Below are 25,644 nucleotides of genomic sequence, written 5' to 3'. Positions count from 1 at the left end.
CGTAGTGGTGAAAATTGCTCAACAAACGCAATGAGAACCACTGCTGGTAGAACTGTGACTCACAAAGAAAAACGCATTTTGCCCAAAATTATATAATTCTCATAAACATTGACATATATGTAACTGGGCTACCACCGTGCTATGCGTATTATACCAGTGCAATAAAACATACCCAGTGAAAAAAAATTTCTTACTGGGTAATAACAGCCAGATTCTCACCAAATAAAGGCTCAAAAATACCTTGTACTTATTGAGTGGTTTGATATAAATATTTCCCGATCACCGCCTGCATCCAAAGTTGGGAATCTTCACTGCCATATGTTAAATTACCGTGGTATTACTTCATGGAATATATCACCTTAAAAAATTAAACACTGTACAAGAATGGGTTACAGCAGTTTTTATTATTGTTATGAAATTATTTGATTTCGGCATGTGTGGAACTGTTATCAAGTTACATTTATGTGATATTTTAGATACCACATGTCGGTTATTATTTTACTTAAATTGCAGCTCAGCTTAAACAAATTCACAAGTTACCGCAAAAGATTTGTGATCATTTGTCTGTATTGCAAAGCGGTTAAATGATTCACAGTTTTGCTGTGTAAGATCGCAATTATATAAGAATATTGCTTAAAACGAAAGAAAACTAATTAAAACAGATACGAAACCGATCCCAGAAGTTGCGCACAGCACAACACAATTTAAGCGCACATACCGCAACACACACAATTGGTATTTTATAGTGTGATCATTATTTTTGTGAATGTTGAATCTTATGTCAATTATGCCTGTGCTGCTCCTCATTATTTCAATACGCACTGCATATTTTTTAGAAGAGGTTTTAACTTATACATGTCCTGGGTCCAAATACGGACGCTTAGCAAACACAATGAATGAGTGTCTTATTCCGTAAACTTCCTTCTTCAGACAGCCCTTTACTAAATCTAGACGAGGAATTAAACTGCTGTAACCTTTATGAGCAGCTATATCCTGATAAATACATAGCCATATTGTTTTTTTGAAAGCCTCCACCAAGCTTCATCTACATAAAATCCAACACACAAGCCATTAGGTTTCCGGCATGGTGGGCGTAAACTCTACATCACTGGTCTGGGTGAAGAATGAGGCAGACATATTAGAGCGACGATTTTTTCTTCTCAGCAGGACTCCAACAACCACCACAAGACCGGCTGCGATCACGGAGAGGACGGCCACGGCCACCACGTACGGAGTGTTCATCGCGACACCTGGTAGATAGTTAGTAGGGGAGTTTATTTCTGAGAGCACTTGCATTAAGTAGCATACAATTAATAAGAAAATAAGTTACAATTCACAGAACGGCAGTTTTTCCTTGAAAAAGAATCGATTATTGAAACTTCTAATTAGTTTAATCAATAATTATACGAAAACAAAAGTATTCTCATGATTGCAAGAAAACAAAAGTATTCTTTTATATGAGTTTTAATTTTCCTAAAAGTGGCAATTATCTTACTCATGGTCAATGGCGAAATTAAAGTTATAATATTTTTGTTGCATTGGCAACAGTTCACTCTTATTAAACAATTTCATGAATGTTTGTTTTTACTCAAATCTACCAAATAAAATCAAACAAATATTCAAGAAAAGACATAATAAAATCAGTAACTTTGTGCATCCCCCCTTCCCCTGAATATCAAAGAAATAAGACCCAATTCCCGTGGTCACACCATTGGTATACGTGGAACAGCCCAATTTAGCGGGTACTCTCGCAAAGTGCAATCAGCTTAACTAAAGGACACGTCTCTTCTCGTTTCCAACGTGCCTACTTTTTTTTTCTTTAACGCCAGGAAGAGGCGTGTTGATATGTTAAGCTGATTGCCCTTGTCGAGAGCCCTTGAAGGGTCGTTCCGCGTAGGTCGGTATGTTTATGCGAACGTTCAGATTCAAATATAATACCAGCTAAATCGATCCAACTCTGTGGGGATGTTCGCTAAAGTAACTTCCGTGTGCGTTCGGCTTAATTACCCTTCAGCTGCTCGAGGAGGCGTTTCAGAAATTTAAACTGATTAAATTGACTGCACTTTATCGAGAATCCCCCCAAAACTGGATAGATCCAGCTGGTACGATGTCTGAACCTGAATGCTTCGTATGGGAATGGTCCCTAAAGCACAATGCGTCTACCTTATTATGATTTTAGATAAAATGTGTTTCTTATATACTATACCCACCTACGTGTTCCAGAGAGAGATCCTGAAAGTTACCAGGAGATGTAGTTATATCACTGCAGTTTTCCGACACTGTACCAACAGATCCCACCTCTGCCGTACCTGACACTGCAAACACATGGCGATTTAGAATTATAGTCTAAGTTTTTATTTCGATATGTATATTTTGTTTTTCGTTTACTTTGTCGCCTTTTGCAAAGAGTTATGTATGCTTAAGTGTCGAAATCGTATATGACACTTTTTTCTTCTTTGAAAGCCCATGGCAATGAAATAATAGTTAGGGCGAAATATCATGATGTTGCAAAATCACAAATTTTAATACTGTTGGATAATGTCAAAGATTTGTCCAAATACAGGGTACTACCCTCTACCAGGACCACAGATTGTTTTTCCAGTAGATGGTCACAGATATGTCTCTGGTTCAGAGAATATCCGTAGATAATATAAACTGCGGTTTATAATTAGCAGAGGTATCCAAATACCGTTACTTGCAGGAGCATGCATTAAGAGCGCACAGATGGTTCACAACACTCACCTATTCTAGTTTTGCACAGAAAACCCATGGTCACCGTGCACTCAGTGTCATCCCACCAACCAGAGCTGACCTTGAACTCTACACAATCTTCTTTCCCGCCAAAGTCATTGGGTTGCCCTGGCTCCCAATGGGTGAAGTCTACGACGGTATCATCGTACCACGCAAAGGTATCTAGGTGGCAATCATGTCGGTTAAAAAATCTGTTTCAATTTCAGCATTTTCTTCAGTATATATGCATTGCATTATACAAGTAGCTACATGTTGTAAGTCTTTGCTAATAGGTACAGTATTTATAAAAAATATATTGCATTCTATACAGGTAAGTGATGTTTTGTTGGATATACAAATCAGAATTTTTGCCTTTGTATTAAATAAACTTGAGTTAATATCAAATTTAAAAGATTATCGATTTTGTGACGTACCATTCTCACTTCTAACAAGCCCGATCCACAAATTTCTTGGCCTGTTTTCCCTTTCAAGCGCACCAAGTATGAAATCGATCTCCTCTTGGTTGTGAAATGAAGCAAGATGGCCGCCGCGCTCATAGCAAGCAAAGTTGGCCTCGGCCCAGTTAAGTTGAGCGTGCGTGTCGTAATAGTAACACCCTGCCCCGTGCCCCACCCAGCCCTGCCCCCTGGGGCACCAACCTGGGGTCGGAGGAGTAACACTTGGGGGTTTGGCTGAAATAAACATTACTGCAATAAAATCTTGGCGTAAATACAAGCAATGTGATCAAAGGCATCAAAACAACGCGTGCAGAATCATGCCAAGTACAAGAATGCAACATAGTGTTTAACAAGATGAGATGATGCCATTTCGATAAATGCTTAACACACCGATAAATGAATATAACAGCTTATCAATATTGGACTATATTTGATTATCAAGTTAGCAGCAGTGGACTTAATGTATTCAAATTAAACTTCGAGATGCATTTTGAACTTTTTATAATTGTTTGCTAATGTCCAATACATCCAAAACCCCTCTTCAGTTCAATATAACCCCCGGTACCCATTATAAATTCACACTAACCCGTGGTTGCCGCACAGATGAAAGGTAAGCTGCCCCCACAATCTGTCACGTTCCAGAACCCATTATCCATTATAACACCGCACTTTTCACCCGTCTTCAAGTTAGGGCTGTCTACATCCCAATTCGTATATGTCAATGGCCATCCGTTTACCCACGCTATGTGTCCCTATAGGCAAACCATCATATGATACTCAGTATACCCGCACAAAAATGCAGCAGTATCGAAGTAGCAAAGAAGCATTAATGCAGTAGTGGTGTGGAGCATATTTGCAGTAGAAATGCAGTATAGCCTACTGCAATTCTACTTCAAAAATTACATAGGGTTGTACAGAGGAGGAGCATTAATGCAGTAGATTAGCAGCATGATAGAAGCATGTTTCAAATATGCTAATAAGCTCCCACATCGAAGCAGATTTGAAGCATGTTTGCAGTATGATTGCAGTAGTCTACTGCGCTGGAGTATCTACTTCGTTTTCGTGCGGGTAGACTTTGGGGGAATTTCTAGTGGTAGGTTTCACTTATTTAACAAGATATAAATTATGTCGGCAAAGCAATATTGTCAAGATCTATAAACTTGGACATTTTGGTTAACTTGTTTTAAAAATCTGCAAAAATGAGTTTCATTTACCCTTAAAACACAATAGTGCACATATTCAACGCATGGTTTTAGTTTGAGAAAACTTACTTCACCGTCGTCCTTCAGTCCGAGCCACAAAGTATGTTCGGCCCATCTGTCCATCAAGACCAACACATTGGCCTCCATAACGGCATCGGTGACAACAAATAAAGATGCTTTGTCTCTCTCACATTGTAATTGGGCATCTGTCCATGTTTTGGGGGTTTTGTACAGTCTATAACATGTCTTTGCGTCGAGAGCGGTGTAAGCTGATGGACAGGTGTTTCTAGAAGTTTCGGCTGTCGATGTTGATCTTGTGGTTTGGATGCTGGAATCTTCAAAAAGTGTTTTCAGTCTATTTTACTTCATTTATCACTGCAAACGTACAGCTTTAAGACGTGTGTTTGACTTCGGTCTAACTATAGATGCAATAATAGATGCATAACAAAGTCTAAATTCTGATCGTCTGAGCATCTTTTCTTTCCTAACATCAAAATGACACAAAATTAATCATAGGCGAGGCCAAAACAAACATTTTGGCCTACAAGGCTGAGGACTCAATTGTCATGTCAAAGTATTGGTGTTACCCATTCAACGGCATTTATGAGCGTGAAGCAAAAACGTTTGTGCCCCGGGTGAGGATCGAACTCACGACCTTCAGATGGCTCTAAGCCATAGATTATGAGACTGACGCGCTGCCTACTACGCTACCGAGGCTCGATATTGACAATAATTATCCACATATTTTTCTCGACCGGAGAAAGAGCGACAAAAAAGATGCGAAAAAGAAACGAAAATTCATTTATTGTTTGGCCAACCTCAATGTCACAATTAACGGACTTTCGTCCAAAGTGAATTTTTTCTTTCGACATAAGGTAAAATTTGATTGACAGAAAGGCAACTATGTTGCGCTGTTAAACAGAAACAGAAATTGAGTTGTTTGAGTCACTCTTTGGTGAAATGCAGGCGAGAGACAAAAACTCTGCCCCGGGTGAGGATCGAACTCACGACCTTCAGATGACTCTGTTTTATTTTTCTATTAATTTTTCTGACCCATAAATAAGTAGGTTATTGAATGGGAGCCGCTCTGATCCACGGTCCTCACACTGTTCAATGTGGGAGACAAGAATCCCTCACTGTTATCATGGTACTGACATACCCATTTGTTATCATCCCGGGCCGAGATAGACCTCAAGCATATCTTTTTTAATGCCAGTATTCCCTGTAAATACAATAAAGGTTTAATGTAAATTACCTTTCCATGTTTGACAGATGTAACCAGTAGGAATAGAGCAGCGTTCATCTGCCCATTTTCCTATTCGTCCTCGAGTAGATTTGACAAGTACGCAGTCTTCTTCGTTTTCCTGAAAAACATCAGCAATATATAGCTAGCTTTATTTGATCGTAATGTACGTTAAATCAAGGGCGACACCAAGGCAACAAATCGATCACATGTCAAAATTGGTCTGCTACTGGCTTGTTCAAATATAATTATTAAATGCCTGCAATGTAGGGATGTTATTGATGACATTTCCCATTTAATATGTAGCTTTTGCTAAAAATGCTTGCTTGTAAAGTTATTACTCACATTCTGATAGGCCGCTGGTTCAAACCGATCCCAATTTTCGTAAGCCACTTCCTCATTGGTTACCCAGTGGAAGAAATATTCGTTGTCAAAGTCGTTTAAACCAATCCAAAAGGTTGTTTCTTTGTATTGGAGTCGACTGGTTATGTACGCTAAAGCGATAAACAATAAGAAATACTATTGGTCAGGCGGATTATGACTAGCATACGAAGTACTCAAAGATTTACATGGCTTTCGGGGAATTCAATTATAAAAAACTCAGTTGTGATACATATATAATTGTCCTTTTCATACCTGTGTACAGGTAATGTAAGGTAATATGGTTCTTCCGTAAAAATCTCATTTTACCACCCAAGTAACCGTTACTAAAGTCGATTTTTCTGTGCAAGTTTTATTATTATTTTTCGTCAAAATCACGTGCTTTTTATTTCTCGGTAAAAAAGGAAATTTGGGAGAGCATCTCCACTTGTAATTTACCCTGTTCTAGAGAGTTTGTAATACTGGCCAAGGAATAGGCAGGTCCCAGAGCGGCACACGCAGCAGCAGCATCTGTCCAATTTTTACGGTCCCTCTCGCCATCCCCGAATAACGCAAAGCATCGGTTACCTGTGACACGGAGAGAAAATATCTTTTTCAGTGACAAAATAAATTTTAAATAAACTCATGGAATGGGAAGTGAACATTTCTTTTATTTTCTTCCATTATAAAAGTAACCAAAAGCAGTGTGCAATCTTGATTGACTCTCTCTTTATTTGTTGGAACACAAGGGGAAAATAAACTTTACCAATTTAGTGAATGTTGATATACATATGTTTTTAACCACAATGCCATTCTCACCTATTCCGTCGAACCCGCGGGGACAAAACCCCCCAATGGTGGGTGTGGTGGTGATTGTGCCCGGTGTGCCGCCAGTTTTGGGTTTCTTGCAAATGAAAGGTAACAACTCGGTACATGGGTCGTCGTTTAGAGTACCTTCAATGAAAAACAACATCTCAATTGGGGAGCAAGAAGTGTTTTTTTAGCCAGAAACGATAATCGTATTAGTTCAACTGAAATTATTTCTAAAATCTCGTTTACGTGTGGATTTGAGCTTAGAAACAAATACTGTCATTTTTTGACAGACGCGATAACAATGTTTTGCACCTTTATTCTAATCCTAGCATGGACTGCAAGGTGCCTTAACTGCAGTTCACCTTACCAGGTTGTGTGTTTTCTTTCCCTGTATTGATACTCAAGCATCTCTGCTCGCCATATTTTGAACTCGGCTGCCCTTTCGCCCAGTTGGTATACAGCATTGGGGTGCCATCAGACCATCTGTAATGCAAATACATGTATATTTATCTACAAATCCTCGAAATAGTGTTTATACGCACCACAGAAGAAAGTATGTAAATTGTCATGTTTCCTGACAACTCACCACACTCACATTGGCATTCATATGGAAATATAATTATTAGTTTACATCAATGTTGCGCTCGTTTAAATACATCAAATTAAGTAAAAGGTTTTACCAGTACCTGTATCCCTGTAGGTCAAGGTCATTTGCTCCTAGCCACATTTTAAGGTGGTTAGTTTGGCTGATGTGTGTCGTAATAAAGTCAGCCTCCTCTTGAGTGTTGATACTGAGGAGGTCTCCACCCGTATGGATACAATGTTGTCTGGCCCTATACCACGACATAGGTCCCCCTTCCCCTGGCCTGGGCCGGTCACTTAGAAAGTAGCAGTACTCGCCGTGGGACTTCCACTTCACGCCGCATTCAGTGTTTTCTGAAAATACAATGATTAATTTTTTTATTAAGTTGATAGGTGTGTTTTATATCAGTAATTAAGACCAACCTAAAACAGTTTGCAAGGGTATTGGCAATTTTTATTTAAATGTATGATCTATGATGAAAAATTGTTGAACAAGCTACCGCAATTTTGTATCCTGAAGTAAAATACTATTCGATCGAGAAAAATAAAAATAGCGATCACTTCGATAAATAAAAATATCAGTGCATGCATTTATACTATAATAATACTACTGATAAAAATAATAACGTGGATGATGAGGATTGATACAATGATTTACTGTTAGGTAATAATAGTTAAATTAACTGATTTTAACAATGTAACATGCAGTATATTTTCAAAATACCAGTGGCAGATGGCGTCGTGACACTCGGCAGTGTAGTGGCGGCTATTGGTGCCATACATATCCAGCTCCTGGCGCCGACACAGTTATCGTCCCGCCATTTCCCCGTGTGGGGGTACATAGCAACACAGTTCTCCCTCCCGTTGTGGTTGTCTGGCTGACCTACCTCCCAGTGGCTGTAGTTGAATGACGTGCCATCAGACCACGTATACTGACTGGCCAATCCTGTGCATATGCAATGAACACGTGGGCATTAATGACGACCAAAATGATAACCTCTGTTTGACGTTTCCTTTTTTCTGCTTGTATGGTGGTGAGATATTTCAAACAACGCAACGGATCTTGCATTTCCTCCTTTTATTAGATAAGAATTTGCTTATAAAGATATAAATACTTGGACAGAAAAATGTGTCAAAAACTCAAACAAAGGCAAAGTGCTTCGATATTTGTGTTTTGTTAATTAAATTATAATACAGTTACAACGCGTAAACCAGATGACTGACATTTCTTAGGCTAAGAGTCACACCTACCTGTGGTGCCATTTGCCAAGAAGAGCCCAATCCACGCTGGCGTCCTATACAAATCGTACCTAAGATGAAATAGTGTAATCAGCACATGAAAGTGATTTCAAAGACGCATACTTCACTGTCCTATTGCGCCCATATACAAAACAAACATGCATATACATGCACTTTATACTCTTTCTAAATAGCATACTCTTACAGAATACTGAGCAGATATACCCCTTTTTGAAAAAAAAGTACAGTATTATAAATGCATGCAAACGCGATATAAACTTGTGTCATTCTAATTTTGACTTTTTTAAAGCGTACCTGCTGTAGAACCCTATGGTAGCCGTGAACCATCTTACATCTTCTGCGCTGTGGAAGCTGGCTAAGTCCCCGCCTCGTGACAAACAGAAACTGCGTGCCTCTGACCAGGTCTTCTTATGTGTGAGAGACTTGTAATATCCCTGTGTACGCAGAAATCAATAATTGGCATTATTTTCTTTTTTTTTTAAGATTCGTGAAGAAAATCACGGTTCCTTCTTGGGTTTTTGTTTTAATGTTTTAATGTTATCATGACGAAACAATAATGAAAGACGAATATGATAAAGAGGCGTTAACCTAAAAAAAAACTTCGTATAAACTATTTAAAATATGAATCGCTTAACCGACAAGGAGCATTTTCAAGTATTTGCTTTAGAAACGGAATCACATGGTATTCCTGGAGTAAAATGTCCTTACCTTATAACACATGCCGTCCTTTGTGTGCCAGCCGGGTCTACAAGATGGTCTGGGGGTTGTTGGCGGAGGGACTGGATAGGAAGGATCAAATAATTATACACCTTTTGTTCTGTTTTTAAATCTGTGTGTGTGTGTGTGTGTGTGTGTGTGTGCGCGTGTGTGTTCCAATTAGATGACAGCATTTCGTTGAAAAGCATCAAAACAATATTTGTCTTACACCGCTAGGGGTAATTAACTATCGTAATTACCACTGATTGAAAAAATCAATAATTTTTAGACTGCCATCTCTTGTATCCCCATGATAATATTGTCATTTTCTTAATCAATAAACATTCTTTTTATAAAGTAAACCTACGGTATAAACTGAATAACCAATTTTAAAAACCAAATACCCCCTTACCTTTAGCAACCTTGCATATGAACCCCCTGGCGGCGTAACAGTTGGTCACCTCCCACTTCCCGTTGGCTGGGTGGACAGAGGTGCATTCTTTATAATTGCCGTTGTCGGGTTCTCCTACCGCCCAGTTTTCGTAGTTAAACGGGGTGTGGTCGAACCAGGCGAAGGCGCCTAGGGTCAGGGGTCAAATGAGACCAATGAAAAATTTGCTTACATGTAAGCATGAGAACAACGAAGACTAAATCCGGTTTTAATTTCAAGAGACAGTTCTGTTGTTTAAAAACTACCTTTAATGAAAGTATCTGTACTTTTATCCTAACTGTTTTATACCTACAACAACAAATGAATGCCATATAACTCAGCATAAAAAAGTTTCGTTATTCTCGTGTGTATGTTTGGGATGCACACATGGGATGTACAAATATCAGGCCAAAAACAAAACTCTGGTGAAAAATGGTATCCTTTCGTTCAAATTCACACCTGGTCCTGACGGTATTTTACGATCCAGACTCAACACACCTTTTATTTTTCTCACAAGTCCTATCCACAGGTTTCGCTTTTCATAACGTTCCTGCTGTATTGTTCGTAAAATGAAGTCCATTTCGTCCTGATTAGTGATGCTCGCCAGCGCTCCCCCATGCTTTTGGCACAGAAAACTCGAATGTGCCCAGCCATACGAGTAACTGGTTCTGTTGGAAAACATATAACAGTAGGCGCCATGGTCAAACCAGTGCTTATCATCCGGGCATCTACCAGGGGGGTTGACGACTGTCGTGGGTGGAATGACTGCAAAGGTGATTTCTTATAGTTTGCAAAATTCTTACAACCAAATCTAGGTATATGTCTGAACGGAAAGTAAATAAGGGGAAGCTAAAGTAGTGGGATACATGTCCCAATGCCCTCTTAATGTGCCTTTTGACTGTCAAAGGTAAAGCACATGTGAGGAGCTACATGTATATATTGCATGTAACACACTGGTACGTGAATTTCATTTCGTCAGTTTGTCACTCTACTTTGAAAAATCAAATCGATCTTTTTCAAAGAGTTGACAAGTGCGATTTGGTGAAAAATCTAATAACATTAAATTGCACAGCACCGGTAATTGTAGAACATAGGAACTCAAAGGCAATGCCGCATCATAACACATTTATAAGCGTCACACCTAACACATCCAGTACCCACAAACCTGACGTCCTTTTACATATTCCCTGCAGTTTCAAACCACAGTCCGTGTCGTTCCAGTTCCCGTCTGGCATCAGAGCCACGCACCTGTCTGTCTCACCACGTGACGGCTCCGTGGACCCCCAGTGGACATATGATACAGGCCAACCGTCCACCCAGTAGTATAATGACTGCCAGAGGAAGATTCAACGTTATTTTAAATGAATAGTTGCATTTGGTCAGTTTCTTTCTTCTTTTATTAATGAAACGTGTCAATGAAGATTTCATATACGTATGATAACAGTTTTGACACATTTGAGTTATACTTCAATAATGTTTATATTAACCAAAACAGAATAATTACAGGACATTACTTTAAGCTATCTGTGTGATCAATCGATGAATTTTAAAAACTAAAAATACTTCTTATTATCATATAAAATCAATAAAATTTAATAAAATTATAATATTTTTTTGTTTTTGTTTTGTTTTGTTTTGTTTCCTTCTCTTCACATTGGTTGCCCAGTGTGGCAATGTACCTCTGTAATAGTCTTTGCAGGTGATTGTTAAGTTCATGTCATATTCAAGGTGAAAAGTGACAGTATTTTAATTGGTCATATTTCTTTGCGTTCTTATAATATAGCCTTCACTGAAATTATTAAAGTAACCATTTTCATACAAATCTTCCTCACCCCTCTCCTCGTCAGCCCTAACCAAATTGGCCCAGACGTATGCCTCTGTCTTTTCAGCAAAACAAAAGCCTGTTCATACGGTTCAGTTATAGACACGAGGTGGTCCTGTTGACGTCGACACGTGGCATTGGCCTCCTCCCACGTCATGGCTGCCGTTACCTGGTAACAAGCGTCACCAAACGACTCGTAACCAAGGGGACAGGGTGACGGGGACTGGGAGGGTTGTGGAGTCGGATATCTGGCATCTGAAACCAGTAGAATGAAATGAAGATCAGTAATAATTTTATTCATGATTGTAGAAATCCGTCAAAAGCATCAAGTATCATGTCTTCCTGGCCGCTTCCGAACTCATGTTGGTTGTCAGCCGATATCACACATTTAAATGTAAACCAAAACAAATTGAGCTTACAGCATCAAAATCATAAGTCACAATTGCAGACGTGGAAATATCCTCTCACCTTTCCACGTTTGGCACACAAACCCCATCTTAATATCACACCTGCGGTCCTGCCAACGTCCGGCCGAGAAGCCACGAGAAATTACGTTGACGCAATCTTCCTGGAAGATAATGCTTATACTCTGACGGAAGTGACTGTATATACTTATTAATGTGTTTAGTCACATACATACACAATTAGCAGTTAATTTTGACGATTTGGAGAGATTAATCCAGTTTGTACATTTAACCTTTACATTGTCTTAACTTAAATGTCAAACAACATAAAGACACCGAGCAGTTTTAATTGTTGAAATCCATTGTACCGTCCCTTGTTCCCACACACAGTTACCTCTTATAATTTGTAGAAACAAGCTAGTCAGAAAATATAAATAGACGTATCTCCTGTTTTGCTACTCTAGTTACCATGCCAACTCCATATGTTCCACCGTTCGGTTCACCCCGGCTCCAGTAATCAAAGTCCACCTTTGAATTATCCACCCACTCTATTTTCTGGACATTTTGTCCAGTTATGAACCGTTTATGGAAGCCAATCCAAAAATCCACAGAGTTTCCTTTGAGAAGAGTTGTAATCAACGCTGTAATGAAAGCAATATAATATGTGCGGGTTTGGGGTCCATTTTTGAAAATGTAAATAATCCATGTATTATCGTTTTCATCACAGTTTCACTTTTATTAAAATACGTACATGTAAATTGACTATGAGTAATATTTTAGGGGACAAGCTGAAAGTCAAAAGTTTTTAGTAACGCGCTCGCAAGTATTTTGCACCTGTACAATGTACATATTTGTACACATATTGTGCTGGAGTGTTAAGTACATCAAACACAAAGACATACAGCATAAGGGCCGCTGAACAGGGTTTTTATTTTATTTATTTATTTATTTATTTATTTATTGTTTTTATTATTTTTTTGTTGTTGTTGTTGAAATACTTTTCACTGTACCTTGTTCCAGCGGGTTAGTAATACTGGCTATAGTGCTGTTAAATGACGCGCATGTGTCCAGCGCCTCTGTCCAGTTTAACAACTGTGTGGTATCAATGGCGTCGCCGTACAGAATGTAGCATTTGTTACCTGATCGAATGTTTCAGAATTTTCAGTGGCAACAGATAGAGCAAGCATTACATTGTTACTTCTCTTAAGAGAACTATATTAACAAAACGGATAAAATATGAGACACATTTCCCAAATTATAAAATGTTAATCCTGACTGTGTAAGCCTAATAACACACAATGTACTCCAAATACATCTTGTTTTAACTCCAATTAGGGCCATGATATGTTCTGTCCTCAAAATTTCCACGACTGCTAAATACAGTAAGGTGTATTAATATGCTTCAAATTTTTATTACACGTTTAAGGCTAATTCATACACACATTAATTGTCAATATGTTTATCGAAGTTCTAAGCTACCAAAGAAAAATGGTTTTTGATAATTATTTCTATATATATTATTTGATTGGATTCATCCAAATGTTATGTTTATATGATACAAAGGTGTTACAGAAATAAGACTCTCTCACCAATCCCGTGGTACCCTGGGGGGCAGTTCCCCTGTATAACTGGTGTAGGGGACGGTGTCACGGTCGTCACGCTGTCCTTGTGTTTCTTACAGATGAACCTGTTCTCTATGCCACAATTCTCATCATGCCAATGACCTTTAATGATAATAACATTTATTATTATTGCCGCCAAAACTTTTCATTGACATATTCTGGAATACATGTGTTTTTTCTTGCACCCGAAGTATTGATCAATTGATATGTTTATGCCCGTTTCGCCAAGAATCCAGGATAATCGAACAGAACTAAAGGTAAAGTCGTATACGATATGGTGATGGGCAGCATAATTAAACAAATGGGGAGGTACGAATAAACCGATAAACAAAAGTGTGAAACATCAAAATCATTCCTAAAGAGGGAATCATCATCTTGTATAAAGCCAGACCTGTTTCTGTTATAAACCCGACACATTTCTGTCCGCCATAGTTGTCGTCCGGCTCGTTCTCCTCCCAGGACAAAAAGTCGACGGTTGTCCCATCAGACCATCTGAGGAAAACAACACTTTTTCGCTTTAATCATTATTTTATATTGTATACATGTTCTTTTCTTTGAAATAATCTATGATAATGTATGATCTAAAATATAAGTATTATTTTAAAGATAAAGGAGAGAATATTTAACAGGAAAGGAACTAAGTATAAGGCAATTTGGTCAAGAGAAATACAAGTTAAGCAATATTTCAACTATATTGACAAATTTGAATGGCAATGTTTTGTATATATTGTTGAGTATCATAACGCTCTTTCTGTTTAATAAATATAAGGGTTTATATCCTCAGTTCTTTACGCTTTCTGAAATACAATTTGGCGGTAGCTGTATGAGAATTACCCATAAAAATGTGATCATAACGTACTTGTAACTTTCTAAATCTAGCTCGTTCAGTCCAATCCAGAACCAGGGATTCTCGTGATGACGTAACCTAGTTGTCTACAATATAAAGCCATGTAAAAATATAACATGCACGCAATATCGATAAAAACCCTTTTGTGATAAATTTTAAAATAAAAATTGAATAAAAAGTCCATGCAAGTTAAGCAATGGCATAAATGGTCATGATTATGAACTGTATTTTAAAATGGTATCTTTTGGATAAGGACTGTGCTAGTAATCAAATCAATTTTGTATATGTGTTGTTCAAACTGATTCTGATCGTAATCTACCTCAAGCAAAACGAATCTGTTCTCGTCTTCGTCGTGAATACTGACGAGATTTCCGCCATTTTGCATGCAATATTTTGCTGCGTCATGCCACGAGTACTTGGAGCCAGGACCATATGTAGGACTGATGAAATAGCAGTAATTCTTGTATGCTAACCACTTAGGGTGGTTTTTGCAAGTTGGCGCTGAAAAATCGGACTGACTTCAGGATAAAAATGAAAATGGAACCAGACTTGAAATAGAACATATGTCACAACACAGTAACTTTTCGCCCAGTTACAATTGATTTTGAGTTATTACACAAACATATTTGTTTTTATTGTAATATCATTCATACCTATAGATGCACGTATTTGTTATAAACTACATGCTGTATTTCTGTGTTTTTCTAAATCAAAAATTAGAAAAAATATTAATATATCACTTACCGGGTGTCGGCCTCACCGTACGTGCGGTTGTCAAAATGGGGTCTCCTGAATTAATATTAAATATATAAAGCATGAACAGACAAAACTTATCAACATTTGATCTTCAATTTTCTACATGAAATCATTACGGCTTTTAATTAAAACTATAAGGTGTTTTCAATCTAGTCCGCAATGATTGCTACAAAACAGCACCATTAGGCCCTACCTTAAAATTTAAAAGACAAAATTGACAAAACATATTCTGAATGAGATTATTTCTATGTTGCACCTTTTTGGAACTGGCATATATAGTCCCTCTTGGCGTAACAATTCACATCGCTCCATTTAGTCGATCTTCGGTTCAGTTGTACACATCCCTCCAGTCCGTTGTGGTCATTTGGTTCTCCGTCCTCCCAGTTAGTGAAGTCCAGGGCAGAGTTGTCTATCCACGCGTAGCCGCCATTATTGTCAGGTTTGTACAAGCCAATCCAGTATTTTGCCAAACTGTTAATAGAGATACATGTATAACCATCCAAGTGCAGACCCTATAAATGGTGCGTGGTGCTATGGATAGCGTAATTACAACAATTTACCAATATCATATAATTTGACAACTTTGGCCATGAAAGGGAAATTAGCAGAAATGATAAAAGCTTATACCAAAGCCAATACGTAATTGCACTAATTATGTAAATATAGATCGTGATGTAGCTTTTTGAAATTGCTGCCCATATCGAAAGTGAAAGTGAAAAGTTGTGCGCCTACAAGCGCGTGTGTGGTCCCATCACCGCTTTCATTTGTTCCTCACTGTGGATCGTGGCCAGTTCACCGCCAATGTTTGTACATAAATCTTGTGCTTCGAACCATGTAAGACGCTGATTGCCGTAAAGCTGCTCCCTCTGGAATTGTAGATTATTTAGATATTATCACCGCTAACTTGACAAATGAGCTTTAATTATCTGTATTAAGCCCATCAAATCTGTGGATATAATATTGTACAAGACAATTTACAACGTATCATTTCATTCAAAATATATGAGTTGACCTATACTGTACTTTATTATCCTTGACTATCATCTCATAAAGTACGAAATTTTCAACCATGTAATGAACGTACTAGGTAGCATATATTACTTAACTCCGACCACTTATACCCCGTGGGGCAGGAGGCGGGCCTGGGGGTAGTGCTGGCGGTGGAGGGTGTTGAGAAGCCATCCCTGGGGAATTCACAGATATAACGAGTTTCCAAGGAACAGGCTCTGCTAGACCAGGATCCAGTCGATGGTAAAGCACCGGTAAGGGCCACGCATTTGGTAGCCTCGTTACCTGGAAATCACGACAACTTCGATCACACAGAGAAAACGCGCTTGAACGAAAAAAATGCTGTTTAATTATTATCTATGTATTTATTCGTCGATTTTTTTCTGCCCTTTATTCTTTTATGAGCGCTGTTTGTGGGTTAAAGCAATATGTTGAAACACAGAATGGCCCGTTTTGTAAAACAGAGAAGACGTGTGCTTTTCAAAACACTAAATTTTATTATGTCATTTTTGTACTTTACAATCCAATAAGCGGACTGTCTTACCAGTGTGCCTTCTGTCCCAATTAGTAAACTCCAGTTTGTACCCCGTGCTCCAAATATAGGTACCATTCTCATCCTTGCTCAGTCCAATCCAATAGTCAATACCCAACCCATGTTCTCCAACATTGGCTGCTAAGTAAGCTTGTTCTAGACTTTAAAATATGTAAGTAAATTAACACGCACGTTTAAAAGGCTTTTTTTAAGTGAAGGTAATGAAGATTTCCTATCGCATATAATATTTATTACACCGTTTTTCTTTTGACATTTTTTTGTGAATGATAGAAAAAAAATATAACCGTATCACCTTAAACGACATATGAATGTTTGTGCTCATAATATAATGAACAATTGACTTACCGATTATTAATTTCAACCAGATGTCCTCCAGAGTTTCTGCACATGACGTCAGCGTCTGACCACGTGACTCTACTGCTTGAGACGGTATAGCAGGATCCTTTGTATGCAGCAGTGACGCCCTTTGTACATATAAAAATGTATAAACCATTACTTTGGTAAATTTAGATAGATGTTTGTTATTTGATGTTTTGAGTCTTCCACAATTTATGTCCCGAAACCGATATTATAAAGTAAAAGCATACACTCTATATACCTTATTACATCCTTTGTACGTCACAGAAGGTGGTGACGTCACTTTGGCTGCAGGTCGTTTACAGACATACGGCAATGACAGGAAGCAGTCGGTGGAACTCCATTTACCGGCCTGTATTAATAATTGAATAAACGACTTAGAACAATAAATGTTTAAAAAAATAAAGAAGTGTAACTTTTCTCACTTATTTATGTGAAAGGGAACCAAATTTAAACATGATTTCCTTGTATTACGCTTGTTGGAGATTTATTTCACGTTTACAATTATTTTACATAAATGATGCAAAGCTGTCAACAGTCATCTAAATATATATGTTTTAGGCGTAGCTGATAACACTGATTAGCCTATTCCTCACTTCAGTTTCCGAGGCATGTAAACAAACACATAGCTGGTCGCCCAAGTGTACGTTGGGTTCACGGGCACCCCAGTTTGTAAACGAGACTGATGTGTCATCTGTCCACTCAAACTGATTTGATATTCTCAGGGCTTTTAACCCTGTCCAATAACCTGCTGGGTTTTCTGAAAAACATATAAAACATATATTCTATATGTGCACAATTTACTTGACACAATAAAAATCAATGAAAGCATTCTTGGGTGGAACAAAAGGTACAAGTGGCACATTGTATCATAGCCATTACGTATATGTAGTTTTGGTGGTTTGAAGCCAAGGAATTAACTACACAGTGTTTATGGTACCCACCTCCTTTTTCTGCCGCCAAACTGGTAACAAAGTCATTTTCATTGGCGCTAAGTATAGAAACTATGTCACCACCTTCTCGTCTGCAGGTGCTCTTGGCCGCTGTCCATTGTCCGGGGTCTTCAGACACTTGGTAGCAACTCTGGCCATACAGCGACCAGCTTTTGTCACAATGCGGATACCCTGGTTTTTCGGTTGTTGATGACAGCGCCGTTGATGGTGTTGTATTTTGCGTAGATCCTTTGAATATAGTGAAAATTAGAAGGAATATATGTATATGTGGTGAAATAAATGTGGTGAAATAAAATGAACATTAGATGTGAGGAAAACTGGATGATCTTACAGGATATAAAGTGCTTGTTTCTCCTTATCACTGCTTCATACCTCTTTTCTTGCAGATGTACCCTCTCCTGTTGTGACAATTTTCGTCCCTCCACACACCACTCAGTGCATCTATTTCCATACAGTCCGCGTTTTTAGCATAATGTGGTCGACCTTTAACATAGACGAGAAAAACTGACAGATAAGTAATTAAAACGTTTTAATATAAAAGTGATATCCAAAGCAACTTTTATCTAAATGATTTACAGACACTAAATTCATTCCGTTTACCTGCTTCCCAATTCAAAAAGGCCATCGAAGCCCCATCATTCCAAACCCATCCGTAGTCACGCCAAAGAGCATTGCCTCCAATCCAGAAATATTTCGTGTCTGGAATGGCCCGAATTCTGGCTAGAAAATAACAAATAACATCTCTTTTTCAGAAAAAAATGTTGAGATAAGTTAAATAAAGCACTTGCCAACCAGTTAATCAAATATGAAGATAAACACGATTTTTTGGTTATTGTTTATGTGTTTACAGATTTAATTGAACCCTGTTGTGTGAAGTGTTAGAAATTAAAATAAACACCCTACCAGCAATATGCTGCTGTTCTTGGAGACTGGTGATACTGGCCATTTCCCCTCCATTGTGTTTACACTGTAATTGTGCCTCGGACCAAGACAAGCTGTTTGTGTTAATCTGGTAACAAAACTCACTTAATGGGTCATCTTGCCAGGACTGTCCACATTTATTCGAGTTACCACCTGGAACCAATAAAAAATGCTTCACTGCAAGACACATGTTAATTAAATAGTTATGAATAAATTTTATCTGTCATAAGATATGTATTTTAAAAAGCAACAGATGAGGGTCCCTGAAATCGTTAAAACAACGTCTTTTCATTTAAACCTTAAACATGCAAGTTCTCATTTTACTGAATAAAAAGAATAATAAAGAAAATTCTCTTACTCTCCTTCGTGGTAGAAACAAACTTTGTCATCGGCCCTGAAGCAAAAAATTGATTTTTTGATGCAAATAATCTATTCTTAAACGTGTCACTGCACTGAAGCACGGGATTTATTCATATTTATCAAATTCTACTTTTCACTTTGTAAGCTTTGGACACAAATCTACGCGAATTACCTATTAGTTTTTGACACATGTAAGCATTATTTTGGTTACATGGTACTTCGTCCCAGAAGCCTTTGTTTTTCCCTGCTAACACAATAGCACACTTGTATCCCTGGGCGGCGCCACCGCCACCGGAAGCAGGTGTTGTTGGGATCCAATTGCTGTACTTTGCCTGCAATGTGCAGGTATACAATTTAAAACTCCAGTTTTAAGAGGACAAACATATCGTACTTTTACATATTTCTTGCTTTACTGAAAAGAAGAAAGAAATAGTGGTGAATGGTGAATACCAGCGAAATAGTAATACGAGAACTTCGTGTCATTTGAAATATATTATTATATTATATATAATCTACAATGCAACCTTAATGTTTTAATAATATTAACACCAATTTATGATTGCTATAGAACACCAATAGGAAAAACTTTCGCTTATGCAGCTTTTAACTACCAATGCATGTGTAGATATACTTTATGCTTATATTTTGAGCAACATTTACAAGATATAACGGAGACATTGCACGATTGTTTCACATAGACATACCAGTTTCTGGTTTGTCGACTCCCATTCACTCTCTGCGCTCCTGTCACTCAATCCAAGCCATGTACTGACAGTTAAATGATCTAGGAACAATAATGCACATGCTATATTTTTATGTTGACTAGACATTTGTATATTGAAATGCAAACAATTTTGTTTGGCCGACTTGTTCGTCTTCTGTCAAACTAAAATGTCGTGTATTCAAGACAAAGCAAGAAATCGTGTCTTTTAAAGTAATATTAAAAATAATAAGAAATGAAAGGCAGATACTCGAATATGCAAAAAACGTCAATACAACGGAACTCTGGTAGTTTATGATAATCACCATTGATAAAGGACATCTCTCTGACGTTCATAATCTGTACCATCTCTGCCCCTAAATCTTGGCATATGTTCTGTGCCTCAAGCCAGGTGACCGAGGCGCTGTTGTCAAAATAATAGCAGAAGAAACCATTTGCCTCCCAGCCTGGGTCACAGCTACCTTTAGCTGATACGAAAGAGAGAAGTGTTATAGTTATATCAGTACCCAAAACAAAAAATGCCTTGAATTAAGTGAAATGAACGAGGAATTTCAAGTTAAGATATCATCCATGGCATCACAATATATCTTTTAAGTAAAAACTTTTAAGTTAAAACTTTTTCTGCTTAAAGAGATAGTAATATCAGTTTTCATCATCAAGGCATAATGAAAGTCAAACGGGTGTGTACTCCATAAAGCCCGATTAAATACCTGGTTTCACCGTTGGCGGATAAACTACTTTCCCGTCATTAATCTGACAAATGAAAGACTGTTCTTTCAAACACTGATCACTTGTGCTCCATTCTCCACCTACGGTAAAAGAAGCAAATATGTGAAATATACCATATGTATAGTCTATAAACGCGTTATTTGGTGTGGACATATGTAAATGCGCCGAAAGAATGGGCTGAAATAAGCAGCGTTGTTACAACATTCTATCCCAGATATGATACAACTGTACTCGAAACTCAGTAAAACGACAAATATAATGATAAAATATGCAATAAATCGGTTTTAAAAACGAAAATATATTGAAGTGTTGACCCCCATTGACAACACCTTAATAACTGTATTACGAACCAGACAACATTTCTAGGCACAGTGGTTGAATACTGTTCCTTGGTTTGGATGATGACCAATAGGTGGCGTTGATATCGACTGCCCCACCACTGGGCCATTTCAGTATCTTGGGCGTGTCGTCCACGTCTGGAATGCGATGGTAACTAGGCCAATGTAATAAATGTTGCTGACTGTACAAATTATCATCATTATTTATAACGTTATTATGCGGCAGTACGTTTCAGGTGACAATTGGTGAAGTTATGCGCGGAGATTCATTTTTGTTTTTCTTTAACAAAAAATACTATTATTATAATCAATATAGTTATTATAGTTTGTTTCATTTATAATAACATTGTTATTGACATTATCGGCATTTGTAATATAAGGTATCGATATGATGAAGTATTGTAGGTATGAACTGTTTTTGATTTCAGAAAAATGTTACTCTGTTGGCGATGTTTTTAAATAAGTATTATTTTTTCTCTTTTCACAAATATTTTGAATTTTAATGTGAATGCAATCAAATAAACTAACCCGAGCCTCCTAGCCATAACCTCTCATTTTCATCCAGGCCTAGCTCTTTCAGCCGTGACCTTAGGAATAGCTGGACATCATTACTGAAAGAGAATCACAAATACGATTAAATATTTTTCATAGAGGATACTTCAAACCTACATCTGAATAGAAAGGCACAATCAATGCATAAGAGCAGCAGGAGACTGCAGTACTACTATCTGCATCTATCATATTATATTATATTATATTATATTATATTATATTATATTATATTCATATAATAAAACACTAGCTCATTCCCTACCTGTCCACCGCCACCATGTCTCCTCCTTGGGACTTGCAGTAGGTTGAGGCATCATACCAGGACAGCTTTATGTTAATGTTAAACTGGTAACATGTGGCATTGTGAGAACGCCAGCCGGTTGCACAAGCACCTAATACAATAAAGTATGGAAATATTAACATGTAATTACAGACTCAGGTGTTGTACATGTACCCCGCGTTCTCATTAACAATCTGGGCCCCGTAACTCGAAAGCATCGCGTATTGCGAATAGCGATATCACATAAAGGCTACAATGTATTATATGGGGCGAGTATGGGCGAGTTTTGGAATCGAGACGCTTGCGCACGGTCGAAATGCACAATGTTTCGAGATACGGGCCCTGGTCTCATGATTAATTGACGCGGTGCTGTTGTACTACATTTCCAAAGTTATAATAAACACACCCGATTCTGCGACTCCAGTGTCCGTATATATCGAATTTAGAGTTTAAAGGGTGGCGAACAGAGGTGTCACCTGCGGATTTCTTGTCATATCCAAAAGTCCAATTTTATTCGTAACTGCATGAACTTTGAAAAATTCGAGCGAGGCAAGATGGACCATTGTGCATGAGATTATTAATCTGGAAAAAATAGCACCAAACGAATTTTCCTAACCTTCAGTTTTCTTACACACATATGCTCTCTCAGTACTACAACTGGTGGCAGCCCACGATGCCCTGGCCGCCCCATAGGTGGGGTCTACCACGACACACGAATTGTTGGCTTGGTCACTGAAATGATGACGGCATATGATTGTCATAATATATATTTTAATCTTTATAAGTATAACAACGACACTACCGATGGCCCTACCAATGCATGTAACATTAATAATTTCTAAAGCGTATTAAACTATTCTTTTAAACAGACGACTTTTTGATGTCAGAACAGTCAACAAATGTATTTCGTTCTTCTGCTTCATACGCTATTCCGTGTCATGCCATTTCACCATTGCAATTGATTATAAATGTGTACGCGGATATCTACACAAAACTATTGAAGTTTGTAAGACCTACATATAGGCCTACTATAAAAATTCCCTTGTGTCGATACATGATATTGTATTCTTTGCCTGTCTGTAAATAAATGTGAATTTAATTCTGATCAGCTTTTTCAATCACAAATATCATACTCACGGTAACAACTTCGGACGTTTTCCTTCGCTCCAATACTCTGGCACTGAGGACTGGTTCCCACTGGATACCGGGAGTTCCATTGAAAGTTTCTTCCATACCGTCTTATTCTATTAAAATGATTTTTACAGGTAACTCCTACCGGTACGACAAACTAGAGACGGCACTGGATTGCGAAAGTTAGCAAACTGCGTAGGCTATTTGGAAGCACATACGAAAATTGCTAATGTAAAATGAGTGGAATTAGAAAATGAAATTAGATATGTTTGGCAGGACGCTTCCATGTACTTATTAGGGTATATAAAGCAGTTTGGATATTATTCATATAAAATTACCCCATTGTTCCAAGCGGAATAACCCAACCAGATCGGCTTATCTTGAAATTTGGCCACGTCGTACAGATATTGCTGCTGTATATCACTGTCTACAGTTGCCAGATATCCGCCGTAATAACCACAGTCAGAACTATATTGATATATTAAAATGATTAGATTTTATTAATAGCGACACTGATACTGATAGATCCAAAAACATGATTGAAGATTAATTGTCTTCATCGTCTTCACAGTTAGAGTCTGCTTTACCTTTCTAACTAGAGCGGTTTAAGCAATACGTACAGGGGCGAATCCAGGATTATTTGAAGCAGAGGGGGGCGTAATTTTTGTAAATGACATGCCTCGGATGCGAAACCGACCCTATTCCCCTTGGCTAGTCAAAATTCCAATTTGAAGAGGGGAATATTGATGTTGTTTTTTTTTTTTCTGAACCTAGCTGAAGACCCCCCTCCCCCCCCCCCCCCCCCCCCCCCCGATTACGCCACGGACGTATATAATACCGAACGATCATATCCATATTAAGAAATGCATCAAATCAGTTTAATTTAAGTTAAAGTTTAATTTAAATAATATACCTTCCTATTTTATATCTTTCGTAAACGTTCAAACCGTATTACTCACCTTGCTGTCGACCATTCCTTTTCTTGCTCGAATAGTTTGAAACACGAGTCTTGAACTAGTTGCCAGTCTGAAGGGCAGTTGTTCATCATGGCTATAGGAAAACAAGGGTTGAAGATAAACGACAAAGCAGAAAGATAGGTGACCATTGAAATGAATATGCTGTATGGTAAATATATTCAAGACCTATTGCCTCCATCTGTAGGCCCTATGAAAGCTCAGAGGTCAACTATGCTCGTTTTAATCTATCACATTGGTTGTATATGGTCAATTTTTAATCTTGAAACAACGGAATGGGGCAGTCTTAGTTTATTATGTAATGGACGAAGAGACAGATTAAAACAAAGCGTACTGACAAATAAAAAAGTTTTGAAAATTTGCAAATACTTCCAGTGATCCCATGATCCTGGAGGAGTACGAAACTAGCTTTTAATTACTACTTAACATTTAACTTACAGATTTATTCAATATATTTCCATTCGCGGTACATACATGCTTTAAAAAGCATAAAAAGAACATTCACAGTTAGTGAAAAAGTACGCAAGAAAGTTAACTAATCGATTAATGCCCTTTAATTTGAAACACTTCCAAACGTGATTTTTCACTTACCGTAAGGCATTAACAGTGTTAAAACCGACAGTAAGAAGGTCCCCCTGTCCATCATCCACACTGCCATACAGCATACAACCTTGTCCGATATGTCCTATAGTGAATTATAATGACACCGTCACACCTTGGTTTACTTATCGCTAGTATTATCGAGTGTATTGCCACCTCGATTATGCGATTGATAGATACGTGGACGTGCGCCTCTGATGAATTCGCCATCGTATGATATTGGCGCTAACAATGTGTCAGTTTATATGGTCGGTGATTTTCTGTTTTGGCTAATTCATACACTGCTGATCTATTGGTAATGGCCAACTGCTATCGTATTATTTTATAAAAAATAATAAGGTACCTGAAATAATTACGCTGTTTGTTTCATCCTTGCATATAGCCTTTGTCATATTCAAATTTTGTTGTCCAAGATGAGGAAGTCATCAAGAAATATTTAAAGACGTTAAAGGTTCGGCTCTTTATACTTAAACAACAACGCCACCCCTCCGTCAAGATCTTCATAAGGAATTATGAATTATTTGTGAAGAGAAAAATTTGTCAGTGTGAGAATGCAGACTTAAAGATGTAATGTTAGTAATTGACAGCCACGAGTAAATAAGGAGCAGGGAGTGTTTAGGGTACCCCATGCCTACATTATTTCATCAAATAGCAACCTTGCAATGGCAGGTGCTGTAATGTCGGGTACCGGGAATGCTTCCGGCCATCCAGTTAAACTGTCTATGAATGTAACAAGTGTCTTATTCCCTCTACTCGTAACTGGCAAAGACGTTTTGTAGTGAACAGACAATCTATCAAAGCTGCCTTCCACGAGCAAAGGTAACAACGGAGCCCTAAAACCTTTTGGAGGATTTTTCGTTGTCAAGCATTCGACACCATTTATGTCACGATGACATTGACTTTATTACGCGAGGTAAGAACTGAACAACTTTCATGTTCCTT

The 25,644-nt window shown here is 37.9% G+C and overlaps 3 protein-coding genes and 1 non-coding gene across 4 annotated transcripts; all 4 read right to left on the bottom strand.

Moving 5' to 3' along the window:
- Positions 1-391: 391 nt before the first annotated feature.
- LOC106157779 (macrophage mannose receptor 1-like) lies at positions 392-12,159 on the bottom strand. The gene is made up of 21 exons (XM_087018116.1): positions 12,065-12,159; positions 11,607-11,851; positions 10,940-11,105; positions 10,273-10,539; positions 9,757-9,924; positions 9,357-9,427; positions 8,943-9,082; positions 8,640-8,698; positions 8,113-8,334; positions 7,493-7,742; positions 7,174-7,289; positions 6,813-6,947; positions 6,453-6,581; positions 5,979-6,127; positions 5,646-5,754; positions 4,460-4,725; positions 3,775-3,940; positions 3,165-3,422; positions 2,743-2,913; positions 2,211-2,315; positions 392-1,250 (listed from the first exon to the last, which is right to left on the bottom strand). The coding sequence occupies exons 1-21, from the start codon at positions 12,090-12,092 to the stop codon at positions 1,072-1,074; spliced, it is 3,399 nt and encodes a 1,132-aa protein (XP_086874242.1). The 5' UTR covers positions 12,093-12,159; the 3' UTR covers positions 392-1,071.
- Trnam-cau (transfer RNA methionine (anticodon CAU)) lies at positions 5,018-5,107 on the bottom strand. Its single transcript is given in 2 exon segments — positions 5,018-5,053; positions 5,071-5,107. It is a non-coding gene; the product is annotated as a tRNA-Met (tRNA).
- Positions 12,160-12,417: 258 nt separating the features above from the next.
- Positions 12,418-16,843, bottom strand: LOC106157751 (macrophage mannose receptor 1-like). The gene is made up of 11 exons (XM_087018115.1): positions 16,778-16,843; positions 16,347-16,409; positions 15,958-16,091; positions 15,482-15,696; positions 15,214-15,258; positions 14,789-14,970; positions 14,482-14,555; positions 14,014-14,114; positions 13,590-13,724; positions 13,011-13,139; positions 12,418-12,641 (listed from the first exon to the last, which is right to left on the bottom strand). Exons 1-11 carry the CDS (start codon positions 16,841-16,843, stop codon positions 12,418-12,420), a joined length of 1,368 nt encoding a protein of 455 aa, XP_086874241.1.
- Positions 16,844-18,402: 1,559 nt separating this feature from the next.
- LOC147760911 (C-type Lectin CRL-like) lies at positions 18,403-19,160 on the bottom strand. The gene is made up of 3 exons (XM_087018066.1): positions 19,000-19,160; positions 18,697-18,816; positions 18,403-18,579 (listed from the first exon to the last, which is right to left on the bottom strand). The coding sequence occupies exons 1-3, from the start codon at positions 19,040-19,042 to the stop codon at positions 18,455-18,457; spliced, it is 288 nt and encodes a 95-aa protein (XP_086874192.1). The 5' UTR covers positions 19,043-19,160; the 3' UTR covers positions 18,403-18,454.
- Between the last annotated feature and the right edge of the window lie 6,484 nt (positions 19,161-25,644).

Source organism: Lingula anatina, chromosome 7 (genome assembly GCF_051362555.1).
Source record: "Lingula anatina isolate TDL-2025a chromosome 7, LinAna3.0, whole genome shotgun sequence".
In the NCBI taxonomy this organism is placed as follows: Eukaryota; Metazoa; Brachiopoda; class Lingulata; order Lingulida; family Lingulidae; genus Lingula; species Lingula anatina.
Note: the sequence above shows the minus strand (reverse complement) of the source record. Positions and strands in the feature narration are given on the sequence as shown.

Bases quoted from the DNA above. Each gene is read 5' to 3' on its own strand.
- LOC106157779 (XM_087018116.1), bottom strand. From the start codon at position 12,092: ATGGGGTTTGTGTGCCAAACGTGGAAAG. The intron at 6,128-6,452 runs GTAAATTACAAG...TTATCGCTTTAG, and splicing joins TACAAACTCTCTAGAACAGG to CGTACATAACCAGTCGACTC. The intron at 3,423-3,774 runs GTTAGTGTGAAT...TGTTTATTTCAG, and splicing joins CATCTGTGCGGCAACCACGG to CCAAACCCCCAAGTGTTACT.
- LOC106157751 (XM_087018115.1), bottom strand. From the start codon at position 16,843: ATGGTACCTATATTTGGAGCACGGGGTACAAACTGGAGTTTACTAATT. The intron at 16,092-16,346 runs GTATAAGTGGTC...CTACAATTCCAG, and splicing joins CCCGCCTCCTGCCCCACGGG to AGGGAGCAGCTTTACGGCAA. The intron at 14,556-14,788 runs GTAGATTACGAT...TTTATATTGTAG, and splicing joins ACAGATTCGTTTTGCTTGAG to ACAACTAGGTTACGTCATCA.
- LOC147760911 (XM_087018066.1), bottom strand. From the start codon at position 19,042: ATGGCCAGTATCACCAGTCTCCAAGAACAGCAGCATATTGCTG. The intron at 18,817-18,999 runs GTAGGGTGTTTA...GTTATTTTCTAG, and splicing joins AGAACAGCAGCATATTGCTG to CCAGAATTCGGGCCATTCCA. The intron at 18,580-18,696 runs GTAAACGGAATG...TCTATGTTAAAG, and splicing joins CTTTTTGAATTGGGAAGCAG to GTCGACCACATTATGCTAAA.